This window comes from Cnephaeus nilssonii (genome assembly GCF_951640355.1).
Source record: "Cnephaeus nilssonii genome assembly, chromosome: 9".
Classification (NCBI taxonomy): domain Eukaryota; kingdom Metazoa; phylum Chordata; class Mammalia; order Chiroptera; family Vespertilionidae; genus Cnephaeus; species Cnephaeus nilssonii.
In genome coordinates this window covers 5,221,719-5,232,907 of record NC_137080.1, presented here as the reverse complement: position 1 = coordinate 5,232,907, position 11,189 = coordinate 5,221,719, and the positions used below count along the sequence as shown (strand labels likewise).

Sequence of the window (11,189 nt, the reverse complement as noted above, 5' to 3'; positions counted from 1 at the left end):
CCGCTGGGTCCCCTCAGCGTCACTCCGGGCCCCTGTTCCCACAGACAGACCAGGCAGTGACATACACGGGAGGTCCGTGGGTGCTGGCACGGTGGTGGGTGTGCAACGCTGAAATGAGACATAAATCGCTAGTCCTTAGTGACGCGAGCTTCCGGGCCCACTTGGGAGTGCACATCCACCAGGTGGTGACGGTTGCCTAAGGGGAGTGTGTGGTTATTCCTGGGAAAGCACATGCGTGCGACTTGCCTTTGTGTGAATTTCAGAACTACAAGCGCCACATGGACGGCATGTACGGCCCGCCCGCCAAGCGCCACGAGGGGGACATGTACAACGTGCAGTACGGCGGCCAGCAGCCCGAGATGTACAACCAGTACGGCAGCTCCTACTCGGGGCCCGAGCGCAGGCCCCTGCAGGGCCAGTACGCGTACCCCTACGGCAGAGAGAGGGTGCAGGGCCCGGGGCAGATGCCGCCGCACGGCATCCCCCCGCAGATGATGGGCGGCCCCCTGCAGCCGGCCTCCGGGGAAGGGCCGCAGCAGAGCCTGTGGGCGGCTCGGAATGATATGCCTTACCCCTACCAGGGCAGGCAGGGCCCCGGCGGCCCCGCCCAGGCCCCCCCCTACCCAGGCATGAGCCGCACGGATGACATGATGGTCCCTGACCAGAGGATAAATCACGAGAGCCAGTGGCCTTCCCACGTCAGCCAGCGTCAGCCTTACATGTCCTCCTCGGCCTCCATGCAGCCCATCACGCGCCCGCCTCAGTCGTCCTACCAGACGCCGCCGTCACTGCCAAACCACATCTCCCGAGCGCCCAGCCCCGCCTCCTTCCCGCGCGCCCTGGAGAGCCGCATGTCCCCCAGCAAGTCCCCCTTCCTGCCCTCTATGAAGATGCAGAAGGTCATGCCCACCGTCCCCGCGCCCCAGGTCACGGGGCCGCCCCCCCAGCCGCCCCCGATCCGAAGGGAGATCACCTTCCCGCCTGGCTCCGTGGAAGCGTCCCAGCCGGTCTTGAAACAGAGGCGGAAGATTACCTCGAAGGACATCGGTAAGCACCCAGGCTCTGCGCCGAGGGCGGGCCCGGTGGCCAGCATTCAAATCTTAGTTCAGATGTTCTTCCTGTTGATCTCGAAGGAGTGAGACGCCCGTGAGTAGACTGTCATGTTTCAGAGAGGAGCCATAGTTGGTGGTAATCCCCTAATTGAGCTGAAGCCGCGCCAGGGGAAAGCCTGGGTGACAGGCATGTTTGCCACGGCAGCGGTGCTGTGTGGGAGGTGGCTGGGAGAACAGGGCATCCCCAGTGGCTGTGGACTAGCTTCTGGCCGAAAGATCTGACCTGAACCAAGCACTTCCTCTCTGCGCCGCGTGCTGGAAAGCTGTGGGGCCTGAAGGCAGAGGTGGGCGGGGTTCCCTGGAGAGCGGGAGCTGAAGGTGATGTGTAGGCAGACAGGGATTGCCACCTGTGGGTCCTGAAGGTGATGTGTAGGCAGACAGGGATTGCCACCTGTGGGTCCTGAAGGTGATGTGTAGGCAGACAGGGATTGCCACCTGTGGGTCCGAGAATCGGAGGGCGCCGGACCCAGCCAGGGGCTGCTGCAGTTATCCCTGGTGGGCTCGCTGGTCCTGCTGGGCCCCCGAACAGGAAGGGGACACCGCTGTCGGGGAGCACACAGTTTCTCTGCGTTCGTTTTTAAGCACTTCAGCACAGCAAAGGGAATTAAAGATCTTGATTATACTAAACGATTCTTTTCAAAAACCTCAAAATCACTTGACATGAAATCCTATTCAAAGATTAGAAAAAGGTTAAAGCTGTTCCCGCGCATTGGACTGTGAGGCCCCGTACAGAAAGGGGTGCGGGGGGCGAGCAGAGACACAGACACAGCACCATTTTGTATGTGGAAATAGACGTAAGAATGTGCACACGTGTTTGTGTGTTTGTGTGTGTGTACACGTTTAAATAAATATTTAGATTTATATAAAGTTTCTTAGTACATGTTATACCAGTATTTGTCTGTAGTCTAGAGAAATTTATGTTCGTTTTAAAAAGGAAGCTTGCTTTTTCTATGATAAAAGTAATATGTGCCTATCTTAGAAAAATTGAAAAGGAAAGGAAATTAAAATAAAGGTGGAAACCACAGTCGCCTCCTGACGCGAGGCTGCCGTGGCACCTGGCGTGGCCGTGGCCGTGGCCGTGGCCGTGGCTGTGGCGAGTTCTGGCTGGGCAGGCCCGCTCACCCCACGTGCCCTCGCAGGTTCCTGAGATGGCCCCCGACACTGACAGGTGTGGCCTCCTTCTCTAGCCCAGCTATGGCAAAGCCTGCGTGTGCTTTCTCACGTGGCTCTGTCTTCCTCGGGGACAGGAATGGGGAGGACACAAGTGCGGCTCTATTTCCCAGCCCCCAGCTCAGGCTCAGCTCCTGAAAAGTCTGGACCATCAAAGCACTGGTGTCCACAGCGTGTCCTGAGGGCCAGAGCTAAGGAACAGGGACGGCACGGGAAGCCAGGACTTTGGTTGGGATTTACGTTTGGCTTATATTCTGCATACTTGCCAGCCTTCCAGAGACCCCATGTTGAGACAGTTGTGAATGGAGCAGGCAACAATGACAAGTAGCATTGTTTGGTTTGACTCAGTTATTGAAACTGCTGCATCTGTTGGGGGTAAAAGAAAAAGACGGGGCTGTGCTGAACCACAGCCTCCTGGAGAAGCATGTGGGCTCCTGTTTAACCCCAAAGCGAAAGGCCTTAGAGACCAAAGTTTCTTAGCACAGCCATCACCTCGCTTCAGATCTGGAAGTGATCATGTCGAACAATCCCTCAGAACAGTTATTTAAAGCCAGTCCTTACCACCATTTCTTTTCTCTTATTCTTTGTTATTTTCTATTCTTTCATGCATGGCGTTAATACTGATCACATCCTGTTCTTTCCCCGTTTTCAGTTACCCCGGAGGCGTGGCGTGTGATGATGTCCCTGAAGTCAGGTCTCTTGGCTGAAAGTACTTGGGCTTTGGACACTATAAATATCCTCCTGTATGATGACAGCACTGTCGCTACGTTCAATCTCTCCCAGGTGAGCCAGCGCCAGTGGAGCCGAGGACCGAGGCAGAGCACGGAAACCGAGGGGTGCTTGATGCTTCGCTAATGCCGGCGCTCGGCGTCTGGCCCTCTATCACCGGCCTCGGCCAATGTGTGGTTGCCCGAGAATTCAGTGCAGAATGACAATTCATTTCAGTCTTTCTGTGAATTCACACATACCTGTGTCTCATAAGAGCACCATGACCATGTGCGTGCGTGTGTGCATGGAATGGATGATAGCAGTAAAATTAAGTTGCTGTTTAGAATGAACATGAGCAGCCCAGTGTGAGTTAACTCAGATGCACATGAAGTTGTGTCCGTAGTAGGTGACGGGAACGCAGTGGGTTGCAGTGGAGTGTTACTTCTCTTTCCAAAGGGACCTCACCTTTCTCTTAACTAAAAAATGTTTAAAAAGGAAAATTGAAGAGAAATTTTGTATTTAGAAGATATATAGTACATAGTTGACACTTAAACAACGCAGGGGTTCCAGGCACCCCCACACAATCAAAAAGCTGCATATAGCTTTGACTCCCCAGGTACATACGTTGTTCCTTAGTTTCCGTGGGGGTTGGATTCCAGGACACACACACACACACACCCCCATGAATATCCAAGTGCGCGGATGCCCACGTCCCTATACAAAATGGTGTAGATCAACGCATACAGCCAGCCCCCCACGTCCACAGACTATGCAAGTAGAGAAGCCAGTTTAATGAGTCCCCATGTGCCCGTCATTCAGCTGAAATGGTCATGGACTCCCGGCCACGCCCCTCCAGGTTGTTGACACCCCCCTTTAAAAGCCCAGGACGCGGAGCTGACAGCCCTCCTCTGCGCAGCGCTAGGTTTAGAGGAGATTCCCGCACGACAGCTCGCAGAGCGAGGGAGCTGAGGGTTAGGAGAAACGCCCAAGGGTCCCCTCACTACGGACTTTCAAAGAAATCTTCAGAAACAAACATGAGAAAGGGGTATTTTCCCTACTGTGTGTGAACAGCTCTGCTTTTGGTGAAAAGCCCAACATCTAATTCCTTGATTCTATTGAAACAGGACCAGAACCCCCCTCTCTCCTTCCTCATTTAAGTGTTCATGTAGCCCTGAAAGGCAGTTAGTTTCTCAGGTGATAGGAAGTGTATGAATAAGGTCCTAAACGTTACATGAAGTTCGTTTCAACTGAAAATAAGTATGAAAATGTGTGCGTCCTTTGCTGGAGTGATTCACTGTCGCCTGTGGGAGGTGAGCTGCTGTGGGGCCCACCTTCCAGGCGGGTCCGCTTTAGCCGCTTCCCTGCCCTTGCCCGGGAAGGAGGTCTGGCTCCGTGGAGGGGGGTGGGGGGGACACCCCACACCTGCGCTGGGCAAGTCCTGCCTGTGCCCTGGAGGCGGTGCTTTCTGGTTGCTCCCCGAGTCCTCTTACGTAATAATCACGCTACACCGGAAGCTGACAGCAGCTAGGAAAGTGGGTGCCTTGCACACATTTTCACTGAAGAGTCCTCTCTTACTTACTGATGCTTCATCGTCCCCAAGCACGCCGATGGGACTCTGGGGGAGGGCAGCTGAGCGGGTGCTAATTGGGGAGGATGTTGCTTTTCTTGGTACAGACATGTGCTTAAAAGAAACAAAACTGGTCCTTGTGGCTTTGTCTTCAGCTAGAGCCTCGAATAGCTGGAAGGTAAAACTGCCTTCAACAAAACATTCTAATCCACTTATCGGGGACTCAATTGATTTGCTTTTAATTTTCTGTTATGAGCTACTACGTTGCTAAAAATATCTCTTGCAAAGAATAAATCAACATGACCTATGGCACCTGAGACAAAAATAACCATCCAGTTTGATGATGAAACAGTAAAACCCAGGCAGGCAGAGTCTCATAAAATAATAGGAAAGAGCAGGCTCACTTCCCCGCTCTGGCAGTAATGGATGCATTGTGTTTAAGTGCGGGGCGGGGCCGGGGGTGGGGGGGCGTAATCTTAACAAAATGAAGAAAACAGGTAAGTTTTCATGTCGGTAGTGCAGGAGGGTAAGCAGGACATAAGAAACATGGCAAATACCGGTTTAGTTAATAACAGAACTTCAGCAAGACAGTAGTAACGGGTAAGTAGTTTGGGCCCAGCCAGACATGCAGTGAATCCTGGGCGAGTCCTCCCAGACTGTGGCTCGCTGACAGGGCTTACCTGGGTCGCAGGCCTATCCATGTCATGACATTGAACCTGTTCTTGGTCTCTTTCCCCTCCTCTGCAGTTGTCCGGATTTCTGGAACTCTTAGTCGAGTACTTTAGGAAATGCCTGATTGACATTTTTGGAATTCTTATGGAATATGAAGTGGGAGACCCCAGCCAAAAAGCACTTGACCACAACGCAGTGAAGAAAGAGGAGGGCCAGGCCTGGGCCGACGAGTGTGGGAGAGAGGAGGAAGCTGCGGAATGCATGGAGGAGGACGAGGACGAGGAGGAGGAGGCAGAGGAGGAAGATGGTGCAAAGGCCGAGGCCGAGGAGAAGGGCAGCGCGGCCTTGAGCCCCTCGGACGCCGCGGCCGAGCCAAAGGAGAAGCCCAGGCAAGCCAGCAAGTTCGACAAGCTGCCCATCAAGATCGTCAAGAAGAACAACCTGTTCGTGGTGGACCGCTCCAACAGGCTGGGCCGCGTGCAGGAGTTCAGCAGCGGGCTCCTGCACTGGCAGCTGGGCGGCGGCGACACCACCGAGCACATCCAGACGCACTTCGAGAGCAAGATGGAGATCCCCCCGCGCCGGCGGCCACCACCCGCCCCCGCCGCCGCGGGCCCCAGGAAGGAGCCGGAGGGCGCGGGCGAGCCGGAGGAGCCGCCGGAGAAGAGCATCATCGCGACCATCGACGACGTCCTGTCCGCGCGGCCAGGGGCGCTGCCGGAGGACGCCAACCCCGGGGCCGCGCCGGACAGCGGCAAGTTCCCCTTTGGCATCCACCAGGCCCGCGGCCACCGCAACATCAAGCTGCTGGAGGACGAGCCGCGCAGCCGCGACGAGACGCCGCTCTGCACCGTGGCGCACTGGCAGGACTCCCTGGCCAAGCGCTGCATCTGCGTGTCCAACATCGTCCGCAGCCTGTCCTTCGTGCCTGGCAACGACGCCGAGATGTCCAAACACCCGGGCCTGGTGCTGATCCTGGGCAAGCTCATCCTCCTGCACCACGAGCACCCGGAGCGGAAGCGGGCGCCGCAGACCTACGAGAAGGAGGAGGACGAGGACAAGGGGGTGGCCTGCAGCAAAGACGAGTGGTGGTGGGACTGCCTCGAGGTCTTACGGGACAACACGCTGGTCACGTTGGCCAACATCTCCGGGCAGCTGGACCTGTCTGCGTACACGGAGAGCATCTGCCTGCCCATCCTGGACGGCTTGCTGCACTGGATGGTGTGCCCCTCCGCGGAGGCGCAAGACCCCTTCCCCACGGTGGGGCCCAACTCCGTGCTGTCGCCGCAGAGACTCGTGCTGGAGACGCTCTGTAAGCTCAGCATCCAGGACAATAACGTGGACCTGATCCTGGCCACGCCGCCCTTCAGCCGGCAGGAGAAGTTCTACGCTACGTTAGTTCGGTACGTGGGGGATCGCAAAAACCCGGTCTGTCGAGAAATGTCCATGGCGCTCTTGTCGAACCTGGCCCAAGGGGACACGCTGGCCGCGAGGGCCATCGCCGTGCAGAAGGGCAGCATCGGGAACCTGATCAGCTTCCTGGAGGACGGGGTGACCATGGCCCAGTACCAGCAGAGCCAGCACGGCCTCCTGCACATGCAGCCGCCGCCGCTGGAGCCGCCCAGCGTGGACATGATGTGCCGCGCGGCCAAGGCGCTGCTGGCCATGGCCCGCGTGGACGAGAACCGCTCCGAGTTCCTGCTGCACGAGGGCCGGCTGCTGGACATCTCCATCTCGGCCGTGCTGAACTCGCTGGTGGCGTCCGTCATCTGTGACGTTCTCTTCCAGATCGGGCAGTTATGACCCCGGTGAGCAGGCCGCCCTGAGTGACTGAGGCCCCGTGCACCCGGCTGTTTTCTGTCTGGTCTCCAGCAGGAAGAAGGAAAAGAAAACGTGTGCTCTGCCCCGTTCATATTTACCAATTGGGAATTAAAGAGATCATTAATTCGAACAGTTATGAAATTAATATTTGCTGTCTGTGTGTACAAGTACATCTGTTGGGTTTTTTTAATTTTTTTTTTAACCAAAGTTGCTGTCCAGTGCATTCAGAGGTCACTTTTTGTTTTTCACAGATTTTCTTTTTGATGTTCTTTACTTTCCATGTTGTATTGCATTTTTTGGGAAGCAAATTGACTTTAAAGAAAAAAAGTTGTGGCAAAAGATGCTAAGATGGGAAATTTTCACCACACTGAGGCAAAAAGGTGAAAACCCATCCCTATCCCAGGCGTGTTATCCTTCAGATAATGAAATAAAGCTGTCCCATCGCCCAAAGCTCTGTGCAATAGAAACTGCTAGAAGGGTAGGTCTCGGGGCTCAAGCAGGTGTGTCAGTCAGTAGTCAGACTAGGAACGATACTGGTTTCTCCACAGGAAAATGGTCACCTTAGGCTAGGAGCAATACTAATGGGTTTCTTAAGTTAAGGTTGAAAACACGTACCTGACAACCATCAACGGAAACTGCTTCCTCACCACTACGTCATGTCTGCTGTCTGTCTTTGACCTTCCACATGACAGTTCTTCACAATTCCTTTAATCATTTTTTAAATATTTTTTTTACCGCCTATGGGCTGTGATGTATATAGAAGTTGTACATTACACATACCCTCATTTTTTTTCTTTTTTTTTCTTTTTTTTTTAGTACAAAGTTTTTAGTTTCTTTTTCATGATGTGGTAACTACAAAGTGATGGTAGATTTTAAATAATTTTTATTTTTATTTTATATATTTTTTCATTAGGGCCATATCTCCAAAAAAAAAAGAAAAAATACAAAAACAAAAACAAAAAAAAGAGGGTAATGTACAAGTTTCTGTATGTATAAAGTCATGCTCTATTTCGGGAGAGCAGCTGATCACCATTTGCTTCATGAATCAAGGTGTGAAAATGGTTGCGTACGGATTGATTTAGAAAATGGTCACCAGTACAGACAAAAAAGAGAAAAATACAAATAAAAGGAAGAAATACAACTTCAAAGATTTTTCAGTGACGAGAATCCACATTTGTATTTCAAGATAATGTAGTTTAAAAAAAAAAAAGAAAAAAAATCTTGATGTAAATTCCTCCTTTTCCTCTGGCTTAATGAATATCATTTATTCAGTATAAAATCTTTATATGTTCCACATGTTAAGAATAAATGTACATTAAATCTTGTTAAGCACTGTGATGGGTGTTCTTGAATACTGTTCTGGTTTCCTTGAAGTGGCTTTCTGGTACCCAGTCATTGATAAGATACAGGGGAATACAGCCGTGCACTAACCACGTCACTCGTCACAAACCGTGAGGTCGAAAGGGACCCTGAGGGGTTACCGACTAGAGTGGGGAGCAACAGTTTGACTTTCTCAGAATTATTTAGCTGATTAGCCTTTGTTTGAAGCAATCAACTAACGCCACGGAGGTCTGAGACTTTCCAGTGTACATGGGCGGTGGCTGCTGGCCCGTGAGGCGAGGCCTCGGGAGCTCTCCTGCCTGAGTGAGACTCTGCCTTTTACTAACCCGTCTTCATTTTAACCAGAGTTCAACCTATTCCGTGTTTCTTCTGTGTGCCTCAGAGTTCTTTTGCATTTAGTTTACTCCACCGTGTATGATATTTATATTGTGCAATGTTAAAAAGAATATGTTCTATTGTATGTGGTGTACATAGTGCAAAGTGATGATTTCTATTTCAGGGCATATTAATATTCTCATATTCCTTCCTACCTGGTGCACAGTAGCTTTTTAATACTAGTCGTTTCTAATTTAAACGTTTCCTTCCTGGGTCATTGACTGTTACTGTGTCGCAATCACTCTGAAACTGCTGCAGAATGAAGCTGTCAGTGGGCACCCTCTTAAGTCTACCTCTTCACACACCCTCCCGGCACCGCATACCAAACTCCGAGTCCTCCGCCAGGCCTGTGGTCCGGGCGCCCGTCACTCACGCTCACCCTGGGAAGAGTTAGGCAAGAGCTCACAGTTCTAATCCGAGTGAGACGTGACCCTCGAGTGTCACAAGAAAATTTTTTCTGCAGGCAGCCTCATCCATCAGCGCCCACATCACTTAGTCTTCTCACATAGCCATCAGCCAAATGTGTGTGAATTAAAAACCCATTCATAATCTACTTGAAGTACATCTGCTTGCTAAGAACAGATTTTAGAGCTCCAAGCTTCAAATACAGAGATTTGTAAGAGGGGATTCAATATTATTAGAACTTCTCTCTTATAGAGTATGAATAAAAGGTGTATACAAACTTCGAAGTCTAGTATCCCAATTCATTTGTCCATCAAAAGAGTAAAATCATTACAGAAGACTGTTGTTGTCCTGGTTGAGTTGTACTCAGTACCTAGAGTCCGACCATTGAGCGACACATGTCTGCGTACTGACATGACCGTGACCTCTAGAGTAATCCAGGAAGACTAGCATCCTTCCTACATTCTCGCCCCAGAGTCAAGACGACCGGCCCCTGGAGGACTCAGCCCGCCTGAGATCATCTTGCCTACAAACTGAGTTACTCTCTGTCCTAAAAATTAGTTGTTGTTCTTTTCCTATGAGGCTTCTCAGAAATTCACAGGATGCCCATACTTCAAATGTGTACAAAAAAAAAGATGAAAATAAAGGTGCAAAGAAAGTTTAGTATTTTGGAATGGTGCCATAAAGTTGAGTCTGTTGGTATTGGAGTGAATTTTTTTAATGTCACATAAAAGCTATTATTGGGTGGCATGTTCTCAAAAAACATTCAAATGTTTTGTTTGAGGTTGAAAATGACATAGAATCAGTTTTTCTTGGTGAATGTGGCCTAGTCAAAAACTAGTTAAGCTGTTTTTTAAAAGTTAGAACAGAATGATTTTTTTAAAGGTGGGGGATGAGCAGCTTGAAGACACGATGTAAGCTACTAACTGCCTCTTTTATGAAAAGAAGGTGGCTGTTGCCCTGAAATCCATCCATTTAAAAACAGTTGGAAATCTTCCATATCCTATGAAACCCCAGGTACCAGTTCCCGCATGTTCACCTTAAAGGAAGCAGGGAAGTATTATAAGTGAGCCGGACAGCCTCTTTCTTCTCGCTGACTTTTCTGTGTGGAGAGCTGAGGCCCAGCTGCCTGACCATCCTTGCTCCCCCTCCCCCTACCCCGGGAACGTCATAGAATCTATGACATAGACGAACTTTTTAAATCGCCAACAGACACGTGTGGTCTGCAGCCCACTGGCATGTCCCAGTATTAATGCAGCAGAGATGTATTGAGTACATACTATGTGCCAAGGTATGTTCTGGGCACTGAGGCATCGTTAATGAACAAAGACCCCATTTTAATTAAGTTCTCATCTTTCCTGTCAATTATAGAAATAAACGAATCTTCTGGATAGAGTGTTCGTGCGTTGAGAACACCTAGTATAATTAATTTGTTGACTAAGAAGGTGAACCTGGGTGTGGGGAGAAGAGGGTTAGGGTTAGGCCAGTGGTCGGCAAACTCATTAGTCAACAGAGCCAAATATCCACAGTACAACGATTGAAATTTCTTTTGAGAGCCAAATTTTTTAAACTTAAACTTCTTCTAACGCCACTTCTTCAAAATAGACTCTCTCAGGCCATGGTAATTTGTGAAAGAGCCACACTCAAGGGGCCAAAGAGATGCATGTGGCTCGCGAGCCACGGTTTGCCGACCATGGTGTTAGGGTTAGGCCAAGAAATCATGGTTACCTAGGGAGACCCCAGGCTGTGGCCTGACTGTGAGCTCAGCCGTGTGGACGGACGGTCTCCGAGGTCCCGTCCACCCTGGCAGGTGGACTCTGGGGCTTCGGGTCCTTTCCGGCTCGTCTTCACGTGAGGGGCTGTGTGTTGTAAGTGGAGGGGAAGACAGACAGGACCCTGGGTCCAAGCTCACAGGATAAGCCCTTGGAAATCCAGGAACTGACTGAAACTGCACGGAGACCTTATTCCATATTCAATAACATGACGGGCCCATCTCCAGTCACCGGGCTTCATGCTCGGCC

General features: G+C 51.1%; 1 protein-coding gene across 3 annotated transcripts in view; it reads left to right on the top strand.

The window, feature by feature from the left end:
• ARID1B (AT-rich interaction domain 1B) overlaps positions 1 to 9,747 on the top strand; it is a 356,868-nt gene extending 347,121 nt beyond the window's left edge. For 2 of the 3 annotated variants that reach the window (XM_079780169.1, XM_079780170.1), the window contains exons 18-20: positions 264 to 1,047; positions 2,935 to 3,065; positions 5,305 to 9,747. In XM_079780169.1, coding sequence (XP_079636295.1) covers positions 264 to 1,047; positions 2,935 to 3,065; positions 5,305 to 7,032 — 2,643 coding nt within the window. In that variant the 3' untranslated portion in view covers positions 7,033 to 9,747. The remainder of the gene's footprint in view (positions 1 to 263; positions 1,048 to 2,934; positions 3,066 to 5,304) is intronic. The other variant, XM_079780171.1, reaches the window with a different exon arrangement.
• The last annotated feature ends 1,442 nt before the right edge of the window (positions 9,748 to 11,189 follow it).